The sequence below is a fragment of the Nanorana parkeri genome, unplaced genomic scaffold (genome assembly GCF_000935625.1).
Source record: "Nanorana parkeri isolate BGI_ZX_2015 unplaced genomic scaffold, ASM93562v1 scaffold1002, whole genome shotgun sequence".
Lineage (NCBI taxonomy): Eukaryota > Metazoa > Chordata > Amphibia > Anura > Dicroglossidae > Nanorana > Nanorana parkeri.
In genome coordinates, this window is record NW_017307270.1 from 154925 (window position 1) to 171490 (window position 16566).

The 16566-nt window shown below is 43.7% G+C and overlaps 1 protein-coding gene across 1 annotated transcript in view; it reads right to left on the reverse strand.

Annotated features, from left to right (window-relative positions):
* Positions 1 to 5466: 5466 nt before the first annotated feature.
* The window catches only part of KIAA0391 (KIAA0391 ortholog), a 72228-nt gene continuing 61128 nt past the window's right edge, over positions 5467 to 16566 (reverse strand). Inside the window, exons 5-7 of the mRNA XM_018567040.1 lie at positions 8356 to 8504; positions 7754 to 7946; positions 5467 to 5619 (exon numbers count right to left, since the gene is read on the reverse strand). Of these exons, the coding sequence (XP_018422542.1) occupies positions 5488 to 5619; positions 7754 to 7946; positions 8356 to 8504 (474 nt within the window). The 3' untranslated portion in view covers positions 5467 to 5487. The remainder of the gene's footprint in view (positions 5620 to 7753; positions 7947 to 8355; positions 8505 to 16566) is intronic.

Genomic DNA, 16566 nt, shown 5'->3' on the forward strand with positions numbered 1-16566 from the left:
AAAAGGCAAAATGACCTCAGTTTGCAAAGCAATGCACACTGGGATAACCTTGTCATCATCAGAGCATTGCTGTGAAATCTCATCTCACGAGATCTCAGGGAAAGGCATTTTCCTCTCCTCAGATGATGTGCATGGTCACATGATCTAGTCACATGTTCCAGAAATCAAGGAAGTAAAAGGAGAGCTAGTAATCTGCACTTAGTAAACATGGCCACTGTCAGAAGACTGGGAAAGAAAAGAGAAATAAGGTATGCAAAGAATACAAAGCCAGCAATTATCTAGAACAGGGGCGCCCACAATTTTTCGTCTGGAGATCTACTTTTCAAATGATTAGCTCAATGATATCTACCAACAAAAAAACACCTGCATTCAGGGGTGGGAGTGAGCGTTGCTTGCAGCATTTTTGCAGATCGCACTGGAGCGGAACGCAGGCACTTATGTGCCTGCTTTCCGGGTGCGGGCGATCACAGTGCGGGTGGCGGGCGTGGCTGCGGTGCCATTGACTTCAGTAGAACCCCACGCCCCTGAACGCAGGGAGCTGGCCGGCTTGCGTTCCAATGCGCTCTAGAGGCCAAACACTCTGGAACGCAGCCTTTGTGGTATGAACAGGCCCGCTGTCTTGGCTGTCTCTTCTCTCTCTCTCCCCTGTTTCTATCTGCTGTCTCTTCTCTCTCTGCTGTCTCTTCTTTAACTTTCTCTGCTGTCTCTCTTCTCTCTCTGCTGTCTCCTCTCTCACTTTCTCTGCTGTCTTTCTTCTCTCTCTCTGCTGTCTCTCCCCTGTCTGTCTTTTCTTACCTCCACTGCAGCAGCTTCCCAGCTGCTTCTCGTGCGCCCGCGTCCTGTCCTCCCGCGTTGCTCGTGTGGCCGACGTTGCACACGGGGAAAGGGGTCCGGAGCACCGTCAATTAATATTTGGTAGCACAGGCCGTGGAAAAAATGACTGAAATCAATGGCTTCCTGTAACCATTAATGGAGTTTCTTACACCTCTCTACAGGAATTTTGGACCGCTCTTCTCTCGCCAACTGCTCCAGGTCTCTCAGATTGGAAGGGTTCCTTTTCCCAACTGCTGTTTTGAGATCTCTCCACAGATGCTCTATGTAATTTAGCTCCGTTACAGTACTCTCCAGCACTTTGTCTGAAACCATTTCTGGGTGCTTTTTGACATGTGCTTTGAGGTGGCACCATCTTGTAAGAGAGAGACGCCCCTGAACGCAGGGAGCTGGCCGGCTTGCGTTCCAATGCGCTCTAGAGGCCAAACACTCTGGAACGCAGCCTTTGTGGTATGAACAGGCCCGCTGTCTTGGCTGTCTCTTCTCTCTCTCTCCCCTGTTTCTATCTGCTGTCTCTTCTCTCTCTGCTGTCTCTTCTTTAACTTTCTCTGCTGTCTCTCTTCTCTCTCTGCTGTCTCCTCTCTCACTTTCTCTGCTGTCTTTCTTCTCTCTCTCTGCTGTCTCTCCCCTGTCTGTCTTTTCTTACCTCCACTGCAGCAGCTTCCCAGCTGCTTCTCGTGCGCCCGCGTCCTGTCCTCCCGCGTTGCTCGTGTGGCCGACGTTGCACACGGGGAAAGGGGTCCGGCCCCTTCCCGTCTGCGGCGTCTGACACATTCAGCCGGCAGCCGCACGAGCACCGCTGGAGAGGTGGCACCATCTTGTAAGAGAGAGGGAGGGAAGGTCTCTCATCTGAGCCATTCAGCTAACTGAGCTGTGTGTGTACAGTATATATCCAGACATCCTTTTATCAGTTCGCAGTCACATCTTGGATGTACACCAACACTCTGAAAACCTGGAGTATTAGATTATCTTGATGATAGTGGTACCTGAAACAACATCTAATAAAGCAGACCTAAAGTCTATGTATACCAAACTAATTTCCACCTACTCACTACCCAATCATGTGTTCTAATATGTAATGCTGGCCATGCGCTGATCGTTTTACTCAGGCTAAACGAGGAAAAAAGACAACCAACTGCCTACAACCATTTGCTTGTACTCCATCTTAGAAAGACTCTATATGAAAGACAACAGCACAACCCATAACACACACAGACAGCATACGACACAGGGCATAATACACATTGCACAGCACACAAGAGCATAACACAGACACAGAGCAACGCACAGGGCATAACACACACACACAGCGCAACACACAGGGCATAACACACACAAAGACAGCGCAACGCACAGGGCATAACACACACACACAATGACAGCGCAACACACAGGGCATAACACATACAAAGCCCAACGCACAGGGCATAATACGCAACGCACAGGACATAATACACACACAGAGCGCAACGCACAGGGCATAATACACAATGCAACACACAGGGCATATTACATACACACCACAATGCACAGGGCATAATACATACACACTGGACATAACACAAGCACAACACAGCATTACACAGACTGCACAAAACACACAGCATTACACATACACAGACTGCACAACACACAGGGCATAACATACAGGGCACCCAGACCCATCTCTATGCCCCCAATCTACTTGCTGGCACTGCATAAGTAGCTCCCCTCAAGCCCACAATCAGTTAGTCCTCCATTGGGCTTCCCCTGTGCATTTTCCTGTTAAAGATGGCCACATGGCGGCAGCCATCTTGAATAAGGTTGATAATGTGGCGGCCATCTTTAGTAAGCTTTACAATGCGGTGGCCATCTTTAATAAGGTTTTTAATGTGGCAGCCATCCTTAATAAGGTTCGTAATGCGACGGCCATCTTTAACATGGGCAAGGCACACGGAGGTGAGCTACGGCACACGGGAAGCCGCCGACTCATCCAGGAGTCGGGCACTTAGTCTTTGAACGTTAATTAATTTCCACTCGCCAATTACGAGGGGGCGAGTGGAAATTTTGAGCCCTGCACACAGTATATACATATATTATGTATGTATAATATGGAACCCCCCAAAAAGTTATGATTTTGGATGCAAAGACTCGCAGATATTCGGTAGATGCTGGAGAGATCTGGATAATTTATTTTACATATGCAATTAAGGACAACCCCAGAGTATAACTATTGGCATGAGATGATAAAACACTAATAATAAAGTATATTCCATTCTACTGAAATGTGAACCTATATGACACATTGCACGCAAAACTCCAGAAAATGGAGTGGACAAAATGATTGGCACCGTCAATTAATATTTGGTAGCACAGGCCGTGGAAAAAATGACTGAAATCAATGGCTTCCTGTAACCATTAATGGAGTTTCTTACACCTCACACACAGTATATACATATATTATGTATGTATAATATGGAACCCCCCAAAAAGTTATGATTTTGGATGCAAAGACTCGCAGATATTCGGTAGATGCTGGAGAGATCTGGATAATTTATTTTACATATGCAATTAAGGACAACCCCAGAGTATAACTATTGGCATGAGATGATAAAACACTAATAATAAAGTATATTCCATTCTACTGAAATGTGAACCTATGCTATTTTTTTTTTACGTCATGGAGGACTACTCTGAAGATGTGAACATGGCAGTATAGCTATTTTACTCATAGCACGGAAATAAGTCTCCCAGTTACCATCTACTCTGGAAATGTGGATTGATATGTTAACTCCACACTAAATGCTGAAACGTCAGTCTACCACCATAGAGGGAATAATAAAATGTGTTCATAAAATAAAATAATCTTTGGAAACTTTAAGTGGAAACCCTAGGACTTGCCCCAATAACTCTGTCTAGAGATAGAGTGCCCCTTCAATGACTGTCCCAGTCAAGAATTAGTGGACTGAAATTTGTACTCACTATGGACTGAATGTACTCACTTATACCACCTCCTTACCGTCTTTGACAGGGCCAAAATACCCCAGTAGCCCTCCCTCCGTGTCTGCCCAGCCAGAGCTTTGCGGTTATGGAAAAAAAAACACTTTCTATTTCAAACTTTAAAAAAAAAATCATAATGAAAGACACATTTTCTCTGTATGGTCCCTATAGTAAACTGTACTGGTGTGGCTAACAGTACATAACCATAAGGATCAGACATATAAAAAAAAAACCCACAGGTTCTATTTATACATTTTTTAACCAAGATTAATAAAAATTTCAAGCAGGATTCATACAGTTTTACAACTGGATCACAGAAAATGTATGAATCTTGGGTGAAAGTTGTGTGACTAGTGTAATAAAAACAATTTATAAAATAGATGAGGAAGAACCCCTAAGTGTTCAATAAGACAGCACATACATGCAGGGCAAAATATTTTTTAATTTCAAAGAATCTGATATAAAAAAACTTGCATATTAGACTTGGTGAGAGTGCAGGAGGTGGAAATTATCTTACGTGTACAGATGTTTAGAGTACACTTTTCTGAGTCGGATTATGGGTGCTGCCAATGCCGACTTGTCATCTAACTCCTTCCTTCCCTTTGCTACATTGTAAAACCTTTTCTTTATTGCTTGTTGAGGCACTGACCAGGAACAAATATATATATATATATATCAGGTGTCAGACACCCATCAAGACTCACCAAGTAGTAGTGGCCCATTCACACGACATCAAGATTACCTCCACACCAGACCAGACCAGACTGTTTCCGGACCCAAAATGCATCCCAATGTATCCCTATGGTATTTCTGGCCTCTGTTCCCACCACCACAGTCTGTTCCAGACCAGACCAGAAAAATACTGCTTGTCCTTTTTTGTCTGGTCTCGAATGGACTGGAACGCATCAAAAATGCACGGAACGCACTTGTAAGATAATTTTAAGCTTAAAAAAATAATAATTCCAAGCGCGGCAAAAATGCAATGCACTATGTTCCAGATCTGGTCCAGGTCTTGCCCGGAAAATGGTGTGAACCCAGCCTCAAGGAAGGATGACAGCCCAGAAGCATGCATCCATCTTCAAAGTCAGCAAAGGCTGCCCTCATAATGCTATCATGAGAGATTCTCTATATGGACATATATTGTTAATTATCTGATAAAATACCTAACCCTGCTTACAAAAAGGATGTGGATAGATGAATGCATTTTCTTTGAACACTGCCCCAATTGTGTGTGGTACCCTATTGAGTTGACCAAGTGCTAGTTCTAATTCTACAGATCTGGGATGAATAACTTCCTATTTATGCAATCTTGAATCAATCATGCAAGCTTATTGCTGTGATAATGATAGCATCCAAGCCGTAAGATATGTATGACATCTGTAACAGAATCACTAGAAGATATTCTGCTGTGTTTTTTTGATTATGAAATATCTATCATTTATAACATCCTTAGTGATATATATGAAGATGTGCTTTTGGAGGTCTGCAGCATATAGGTCACTCTGCATAGAAAAATGTATTTGCATCCATTTGATATATGCACAAATAAAGACTGTACAACAATAAAGAAATCTAGCACTTTATTTCCAATGAAGAACAGTACATTACATAAGCAACTGCTGGTAACAGCTGCAACTGATTGAATTAAATAAGAACACAGGTATAGAACAGGTTGTCTTACTGCTCTTTCTTCAGGCATAGCCAGGTCTTCGGTACTTCAAAGCTAGTCCTCACCACATCTGTTCTGTCATACGGAATATGGTAAGATGTGTCTGTACTTTGCACTATTGTATCATAGCTCAGGACAGGCTGTATAGAAAAGAAAAAAAAATGTATTCATTACATTATTCTACAGCCTCTATACATAAACCAATATTAAAGGGTCAACCCTCCAAAAATGATCCTTCAGTCCTGATGGTCTCATATTTCTTGGGGACTGTACTGGTAAGATATCCTGGGTTTGCACTCTTGCTGTGGACACTATGAAGGGGTCTCACTGTCCCTGTCGGTTTTTTTAATTTAATTATTCTATATTTATGTTATAGAGAATCCAACAGGGATTAAAAAAACGTACGATCTGCCTATCTTGGACAGGCAGATCGCACTCTCGATCATCGCACTTCCGATGACCGCAATGCTGAACGGGCAGTGTGCGCATGCGCACACCGGCCCGTTCGGCATTTGTCTTCCGAGCACCGTTCTAACCAGCCGAGAATCGTACGATTCCCGGCTGGTTTTCGAACATGCTGGTTCGACGGAAGACGTGCGACCGTACCGTAGAAACGGTCGCACGTCTCCGTTCACACTGCTCGATTCTCGTACGATCGCGGGATTTCCCGCGATTCTCATACGAGAATCGAGCAGTGTATGGGCACCTATAGAGATCTCATTGTTGAGGTCCAAGACATAAAAAAGCTTGAGCGGACTCATATAGTGAAAATTAAAAATTAACTCAACATGCTGGGATCCGATCCTCTTACAAGCTGTGTATCAAATAGTACCGGTTATACTCCTCCAATAGTATGAAATGTGGGAGAGTATGAGGTAAGGGACAACCCAACCACAAAATACAGAAAGTTGAAATAAAAATATACTAAAAAGAAAAATGTGATAACTAAGTACATAAAAACTGGTTAACATCAGTGCCACATCCATGTTAACACAGATAAATAGATGCAAAGCAGCAGTTTACAGTTCACAGAAGACTGTCATCCATCACTGAGGAGTGAGGAGTGTTGAGAGGATGGCTATAGACTGCTATGGCTTGCTACTGGTGCACACACTGAAGGGCTCTCTGGACAACTATGGAGCAAAATAAAATAGAGAAAGCGCACCAACATATTGTAGTTAGATTATACCAAAGGCTTTGAGTAAAGTAAAAAATCTTAGGTACCTACTTAGGCCCCATTCACACCCATATCTTTAGGTGCAATCAGACCTCGTTCACTCCATATGCAGTGCTTGCAGCATTTTCATCGCACCGCACTGGACCGCAGGCACAATGTGCCTTGCGATCCATTGCGACCGGAGGGCATGGCTACGGTGCTATTCACTTGAATGGCCCACCACGCCCCCTCCTGCCCCACTAAAAAGTGTGCCGGCCGCAATGCCAGGCATTGCGTTCTGGCCAGAATCGGGCCGAAACGCACTGCAACTGGTGTGAATGGGCCCTTAGGGATTCTACTTGTGTTTTCCTGCAGCAGGAATTCCTAATTTGCCATTTACAAGCCACAGCTGTCACCCAATCAAAATAATGATCGGGTGGACAGCCTCTGCATTTGAATGCCGACACACTGCGTGTAATCATATGTGATACGATTACATGCGGTTTGGAATTAATCACTCTCCCTGGACACAGCGATCGTGCATCCAGGGATAGTGACTGATTCCTAACTGCATGTAATCATATCACACATGCGGTGTTCTGACGTTCAAATGCAGCGGCTATTACCCAATCATTAACTTCAATGGGTGACAGCTGCCACTTGCAGATTCCCTATACCTGCTGCAGGAAGATGCAAGCTCCTGACGCAAGAAACTCTACTCGCACCTAAAGATATAGGTGTGAATGGGGCGTTACAATTTTATAACGCTATGCAGGAACTCCAGAGCTGACTCATCCTATCATTAAGCCCATCTCCAGACATAAAAAAAAATCACAAGTATCACATCAGCTATAAATTGCATATCGCTTTGGCAGAAAACAAACCTCCTGTCCTGCTGGCTTTATTCTAGAGTTGACAAATCTGTTATTCTACATGCAGCTCCTGCTGTATTTCTGTGTCGAAAGGGATCTAAGCTTTGCAGGTCTCAGTGCTATGGTTGCATCTGTGACCTCTTGAGTCGAGTGTCACTTGATTACGTTTCTCAGGTTTTTATTTTAAGGATCTCTGCCTAGAGGTCATGTTTAAACTGAGAAGATAATTTTTTAAATAATATTTACCTGCAGACGAACATTTCCAGGAGAATAGAAGGGCATTACTAGCTGATGTCCGCGTTGCCATTTGAAAAAAAGGCGTTGTATTTCAGCATCAGGCAGACAAGCCTTGTGGTCTCTTAGGAGGTCTTGGGTCAAAAAACAACAGTGGTTGCCAGAATTTATACTCGCATAAAGGAGGAAAGGATCATCTAATGATCTGTAAACACAGGTAAGAGAGATATACACATAAGGTAAATCATATAGACTGTGCCGATCAATGCATACACAAAAAACGGTAACTCATGTAGACACTGCCGATCAATGCATATGGATACGATAACAGATATAGGCAATGTTGGGTCAGTGTATACACATATGACTGCTCATAAAGACATAGGGGGAAACTATAGCAGACAGAATCTGGAGTAGTTGCCCATGGCAACCAATCAGCTTCTCTGTTTATTCACATATGACAGCTCATAAAGAGACTTTTGGGTCAGTGCATACACATAGGATAGCACATATAGACAACGTTGGGTAAGTGTATACACATATGATAGCTCATACAGACACTGCTGGATCAGTTCTCAAGTCTAAAAAATTATGAATAAGTGAATGATACTTACATATTGTCAAGAAAAAAGCAGTCAGCATATTCCTGCAAGCGCTGAATGTCCTGCTTTACCCACTTCTTTGAGTGGACTAACATGTGCTTCCTCCCCAGCACCAGAATACGTTTTCGCCCTGCTTTTAGGCAAGACACCACATCCAAGAGCTGAAAGATAAGAAAAGAAGAATACATTATGCAAGGGAATAAAAGAAAAAGGCAGAGAAAACAGAGGCACGCTATTCAGGTTGGGACAGTCAAACATAATTTGGGGTCATCTCTACTGGGCTGTTTGCTGGAGAAGAATCTACAGCATCTACTTCTGTTTAGACATGTGCACTCCCAAAAAATTTGTTCAGTTTCGTTTCGTTTTAAATTCGGATTTGTGTTATTTAGTTTTTCGTGATTCAGGTGTGAAAGTCAATTCGGATTCGGAATTCGGATTCGGACGAAATTCGGTAGCGGTAGTTCGTTCGAACGTTCGTTTCGTTCGTTCGTTTGCAGCAAAGTGACATTTGAGGGGGAAATTTTTTTTTCACCTTCTCTAATGTCACTTTGCTCCAACGAACGAAACGAATAAGAAACGAAACGAACGTTCGAACGAACTACCGCTACTGAACTACCGCTACCGAATAAGAAACGAAACGAACGTTCGAACGAACTACCGCTACCGAATTTCGGAAACGGAAATTCGGATTCGTTTGCATTCGTTATATCTGTAATTCGGATACATCCGAATTTCCGAAAATTTGTCCGAATTTCGATTCGGAACGAAACGAATCGCACATGTTTACTTCTGTTTCATTCATTAAAGATCTAAGCTCTGTACTCCTCCCCTGCTACTTTGAAAAGTGTTCCCAGAAGTTATCAGATTATTAGCAGTTTATTAGTTAAGGAGCAAATAAGGCAAAACATTGAAAAGACAATACACTTCAATTAAAGGAAAGGGAAATTTCACTCCAAAACTCCCTCCCATGCCAAGAAGTGCATTGCTAGTATTCAGGAAGATATACATCAGAATACAAGGGAAAAAAAAAAAGGGAGGTACATTCTTTAGGGTATTTTTTAAGCAGTTAAGATTTCTAGCTGTTCCCTATAGCATAGCTAATCTTCACTTTTTGAAGCGCATTGCTAATTTCCAGGAGGAATTCCTGGCTTAGGGCCAGTTTACACCACAAAGTCTGCATTCCAACGAGTTCGGCCTCTGGAATGCAAGCTGGGAGGCTCCCTTCGGTTAGGGGTGGGAGGTGGCATGGCGGTGCATTAAAGCCAATGCCCCAGCCGCCACGCCCCCCACCACAGTGCGATCGCCTGCACCCGAACTCGTGGCACATGAGGGCCTGCGTTCCGGTCCAGTGCGATCTGCAAAAATAGTGCTTGCAGGATTTTTGCAGATCACACTGGACCGGAATGCAGGCAGGTACAGCTGTCTCTGACTCTAGATAGGCAGAGCCACCTATCACTCCTGCAGCTGGGTGGATCTGGACAGTAATGTCGGGATCCGTCCCGGCTGCGGCGTCTCGGTAAATACCGCGATATACTGAGCTTTGGGTGACGGGAGGACGCTAGTTTGTGTCCTCCCATTACCCTTAGGAGAACAATGGGGAATAGCCCTGACTCCATGGTTCTCCTTTAAAGCTGAGCTCTAGTACAGGGGATGCAGCACCAGTCGCATAATTTACCTCTAATGAGGTGTATCCTATGTACTGCTGGCTGCCAGTCACTTTAAAAATCCTCCTGGATCCTAATAACATCGGTGATCAGCTAGCACTGCGGGGATGAGAGGCAGCAGCTGTGACGGCTGGATCCCGTCATTTGACCACCTTCTTCCTGTCGTCTATTAACAAAACTCCTTTATTATGTTCAGAGAATGTAAGAATATGTAATATATATTTTAGGGCTGTGGAAATTAAAGATTAATTTATCGATTAATCGTTAAATATTTTGATCGATTAAAATTATTTTGATCGCTAATGAAAACACTCACCTCTCCGCCGGCTTATAAATTTTTAATCATTATCAGCCCTAATATATTTATATTTATTAAGAAACTAAAGCTAAAACGCTGCTGGGAGGTGTCTTGTGTAGGAAAAAGTTTATTTTCTTTTAACTTTATTGAAGTGTCCCAAAATGTCACTTCATTCAAGTCTACGCACTGCAGCATGTTCTGGCGCGCTGATTTCTATTGCAGTTAGTTGCGCTCCGTAGAAATGCAGCATGTCTTTATTTTTATGCAGCAGCCAGCACATCACCGCAGCAATCTCTTGTGAACAGGGCACGTAGATCACTACACACGCTACAATCTGCTTGTACAATCTCCTTTATGTCTTCAAACAACTATGTGGTGCAAGGATCTAACTGATTGGATTTACATTAATTGTATAGATTAGATAGCAGCTTATCTAAAATTGATTGTACAAAGATGATATAGATTGTATGGTGATCCATAGCGTTGAGCCTTCGTTCATCTGTACAGATCAATGCAGATGATGTGGATGAGCCCTAAAACATCCTGTGCAGATAAATGCAGCTCAACACAAATTGTGGAGCCCATTCAAGGGGTTTCCACAAAAAAATCCAGAGCTGTGATGTTCCAAAGATCACCTGTCTAAGCACTTGATTCTTTATGGTAGAAGTCAAACCCACACTGTTTAGGTAGCTGCACATACGGTAGCAAAGTGCAGGGTATTGCACCGGTTATGAAACTGTAAATATAGATGCAGTGGGGAATTTTGAAACTTTTATTGTTGAGATGTCACATGAAATGCTTTTTACACCGTTACTGTTAATCTTGTGAAGGACAACAGCGTTAACTCAGGGAAGTTCCACAGGATTTCCTCTTCTTGGTTATAAAAGGAAGTCGCTTATCTGGCACTGTTTTCACCATACATAAAATACACTACACATCTCAGCTACACTGAACCATTATAGAACAGATTCTGCTTTAATACATTTCTTCGAAAATACACAAAAGACTATAAGGAAATTATAGGTAATCACAATATATACAAAGATATTTACTGCTGTTTGAGGAAAAAGGTATATGGTATATGCCACATGAATCACATAGGGAGAACAACCTGCATGACAGTGACAGCGCAAATAGTTCAGAAACGAATAGTATTTTATTAGAACAAAACTGAACAATTGCATATGCTATATTAAATCTACCCTTTAAAAATGTATACATATTCAATATGTTATTCAGTAGTATAGTAATCAGTTATGTACACACAGCACAGAATGATTGCCATGTATAGTTTATTCATCATACGATACAAGGCATGTTTTTTTTGCCCTGAGGAAGAAGTGGGACCCTTGAAACCCCCGAAATGCATTGCCATATCGTGCTGATCACAGATAAACTCATTCTGGACATCTATTAGTGAAGTGGCACTTTTTCCTTCAACCTTTCTTCAGATCTCCATAAGGACCCACTAAAAGAATGAGAAAGATGCCAACTTACCTTCACAAACTATCCAGCACAAAAGTGACCTGTCCAGCTCTCCTTACCTTTACTACTCAAACCTGACAGGTCTGAAGTTCTACTCCTCCTTTGTGCCAGTGTACAACTCTGATAGCCTTAGTTGTGCCTTCTTCACTGATGGGAACCTCTGCTTATGCATTTTTTAAATCAGATTCTCAGTTGGAACTGACTATGTTTGAAAGAGATTTACTATATGGCCCATTTCTATTTTGGTGCATTGCATAAACGCACATTATGTTGTGCCTTAATGTGCATTGTGTTAGGGCAGCAAATTCATTTGAATAGGCTGCCAATGTAGTAGAATGTACCAGAAAAGTAATGCACACTTTTTTCGTAAACCAGCACCCCACAATGCTCACTACCGACGTTCCCCCCTCCCCCCACCTCCTTTACAGCTCCCGCAACTTTCTTTCTCCCCCCGCCTCCAGCGGCGTCCGCCGTCCAACCAAAACCGGCGGTCCACCGACTAGATCACTGTCCCCGGCAATGTCCAGTAAGCAAGTGCCGTTCCCCTCGGATCTCAGCCACCGCACGGCAGCTCCTCTGCCGGCCTCCACCTCTCATCCTTCTCCTCTTCCCCCCTCTGCCACCAACACCTGAACCTCAACTTCACACACTCCCTGACATCCACTAACAACTTTCCCTCCACATATCGATCCACTCTGTCCTCACCATGTTGCCTGGACACCAGCACACATCACCAATTTCAAAGAGGAACGGACTTCCACCTCCTTACTCAGTGACCCGGCAAGACATACAGCATTGGACAACAACCTCAGACTTTGGAAACAGGACCTCCTTTCCAAGCCCAGAGCAAGCCTACCCTTGGATCGCATCCATCAAATACCTCCACCTGAACAGACAACCTCACGAATCAGGACTTGCAACACTTCTACACTTGCAAACTACCACAGGATCTCCATCGCTGCTGACATCGCCACACACCAAACCTCTTAGTAAGTAGAGAATTCACATTCCTATACATACTACTGCAGAAACTCTGATGTTTGCCATTGTTTTCCTTCTACATTGGCTTTCAACCGGGATTGTGGTTGAAAACCGGGGACGTCCTTCCAACCCCAAAACACGACTCCACGACCATACTAACAAAAATGTCCCATCATCACACCACCCATCACATGTAAGCGCTGAACATCCCCTTTCACCACCCCACATATACACATCCTCATTTACTCATCACTCCCCATCCACACACCTGGCACCAGACTGTTGTGCTCCTGCCCTCTTCTTCTTTTTCCTGTTCAGTCTTACAATTGGGCACCCCGGTCCAACCAGTATAGGAGCAGCACACTGGTCACTCTTGACTACGCCACCCTGGGAGTGCGCTATCAATCAGTCTCATCTGAACTTTCTTTCTGCAGGTACAACTATTGCTCTTTTGACATTGCAGTGACGGGGTCACTTTTAGTTGACACTAAACGCAGGAGTTAAATCTTAAAAATACATTCAAGTACCTTATTACCAAACATGTAGTTTATTTGTGTATCACTCAGCTGTAGAGCCACAAATCATCTCTGAATTGGTGCTGACACTGTCCTTGCTTCTGGAGGGGGGCTACTTTTGTTCCCCATGCTCCCTGTGTGTGCTGTAAAGTAGCCACCGCTCAAAGCTCCCTCCTGTGATATCGCAATACAAATATGTAAACTAAACGTGAGATTGTAGTCCATCACGATAGCGAGCTTGGAGCGGTGGCTACTTTACAGCACACACAGGGACCATGGGGAACAAAAGTGGCCACCCTACAGAAGGAAGGACAGTGTCAGCACCAATTCAGAGATGATTTGAGGATTCACAGCTGAGTGATACATTTTTGTTAATAGTTAAGGTACTTGAATGCATTTTTAAGATTTAACTCCTGAGTTTAGTGTCACTTAAATGTGTTTATGTATTCCTGAAACTGCAGTCTGACTTTCCAAGCAAGCAAGCAAATTAGACTCAAGCATATAGATTCATTATTAGATTCATCTTCATAAGGACGGTGCACAATTTGAGATTGACAAGGATTTTTTAGCCAATTTGCCTGATGCAATGGTGAGCAAATATTGTTTCTTCATATACAGTATGTAAGATCTTTGCAAGGTTGCATTGGAATAATTTCAACAATTGCATGCAACATTTTTTTAACCTTCTGTTGACCTAATACACTGTATAAATACATGTAAACGTATATGTGAATGTCAGAGTTTAAAAAAAAAAATATGTTGGTGTTGTAAATGGTTTTTAGTGCTGCTAGCTGTTGCATGTATATGACTGTTATTGCAGAAGCAAGAATATACTGCTTCTTCTACTTAATGCATTATAATTAGTCACTCAATACAGATAAGAAGGGGGCTAACAACATTGCTCCCTTCTAGCACGAAGGCTGGGGTTGTACAAACGGTCTACAGATGGGAGAGCCTCTCTATAAGACTGCTTCACTGTACTATACTGTCTGGCTGAATACACAGACCTTTAGCAGCTAGTGGGAAACCACCTAAGAATTTGGCCTGGTGAAAGTGCGGAAGGCGGCAAAACAGAATTAAAATCAGGTCATGTCTGGTGGGTGACAGGAAACAGCCATTGTTAGCATAAATCATGTAAGTCTGCAGAGCAGCAATACTAGAGGAGTGTGCCCATGCCTGCTACTGAACAATGTATACTTTGAAGTGGCTGTTGTATGTAATTAACATCTGTACATAGTCGTTTTATCCTTCATCACACCAGAGAATATTAGGCTTTATTCAGTTCGCTATGATGATCTTATTTTGCCATAATGACTGCTATTTTCAGCAATCACCGCTAATAAGAACTGCAAACAACAGTCATATCATTGAAAATACCATTTATTACAGCAATTGACACATACATCTCAGGGCCCAGTCACACCATCAAGAGTGCGTTCGGCCTCTGGAACGCGACACGGCCGGCTCACTTTGTTTTGGTGCGGGAGGGGGGCAAACACTATTTTTGCAGTTCACACTGGACCAGAACACAGGCACTAATGTGCCTTTCATTCTGGGTGCGGGCGATCGCACTGCAGGCAAGGAACCAGCTTGTGTTCCAGTGCGTTCCAGAGGCCAATCACACTGGAATGCAGCCTTTGTGGTGTGAACCAGCCCTTAGTCTGCTTATCATATAAAACATAAGTCTTAATTTAGTACTTCGTACTGCAGAAAATTGGCTTAAAGTGAAATTGTGGCCTGGCTATGGGCTACCTCTCAATAAACTAACTGTTCATCCTCAGAATTCACAACAAAGGCACTGCAGTTCAATTTGTTCTCTCAGCAGGTCAGTTACCCCTGCTCATCCAACACAGCAGTGACTCAGTTGCCCATACTCCCCCTCACAATAGTGACTCGCCCCCTGTTCCCTCTCCCTAAGCTCCCCCATCAATGCAGTGACTTAACTCTCCCTGCTCCCTCTCCTAGCAGTGACTTGGCTACCCCTCCCAGCACTGACTTAGCTCTCCCTGCTCCCTCTCCTAGCAGTCTAGCAGTGACTTGGCTACCCCTCCCACCACTGACTTAACTCTCCGTGCTCCCTCTCCTAGCAGTGACTTGGCTACCCCTCCCAGCACTGACTTAGCTCTCCCTGCTCCCTCCCCAAGCAGACTAGCAGTGACTTGGCTACCCCTCCCAGCACTGACTTAACTCTCCCTGCTCCCTCTCCTAGCATTGACTTGGCTACCACTGCCAGCACTGGCTTAGCTCCCCCTGCTTCCACTCCTAGAAGTGACTACGCTCACCCTGCTCCTCCTCCCAGCAGCCTTCTGACCTGAACTGCTGAAAGACTTGAACAAATTTAGTGCTGCTGCTGAATTGCCCCACAGCGCCTGCAGCTACAGAGGTCAGTGTGGCATTGTTTCAAAGGCTACGTTTACCTTTTAGGGCCTGTTCACACGACGTCCGTTTTCTGTGCTAACCTGATCCATACGCTCCTGCACTAAAAATGCATCCCAATGTATCCCTATGTGTTTTATGGGCTACAGTTCTCACGTGCGCAGTCCTTTCAGGTTACGACAGAAAAATACTGCATGTCACATTTTGTACAGTCAGGTAACGGTCCGGAAACGCAAAACGCATCAAAAACGCACTGCACTGCAGCTAACATACTGACAGGCCCACTCCAGCAAAAAAAAAAGTTTTTTTATTTACTGGAACGCATCAAAAACACGGCCAAAACGCAGCAAAAACACGGCAAAACACATAGCACCGTGTCTGCTGATCAGGACCTGAAACTCATGTGAACAGGCCCTTAGACCAACATGCTTCATGTTACACCCTTGTCCAACCCCTGCTCCCCTCCCCACTAGATCCCCTCCCCACAAGATCTATGAATAGAGAAACTACAAGTCTCGTCTACCGCCACATCACATAGACTTGTAGTTCTCAATGGAATACAAGTGCACTGGTGTCACCGCACTTGGAATCAATTAACATTTCCTCCTGTCCATGGTATTGAATGTCCATACCTCAGTATGGACAGTGACAGGAGGAAAAGTCTGCAGAAGCCTGAACATGAACATGGCTTTTTAAAAAATCTTTTGTGGACTCTCTTGCAATGAAATCCTGCCATAAGCCTGTGACTAGCTCCCTGCACATGGCTGCTGTACTACAAGCAAGGAAAGCAAGAAACGAGCCTTGGATCACTTTACTCTATACCCTGAAACCCCAATTGTGACCCCAATTTCACAAACCATAATACTGACTTGTCTAATAGTAATGGAAACAAGCCTGTGTCATA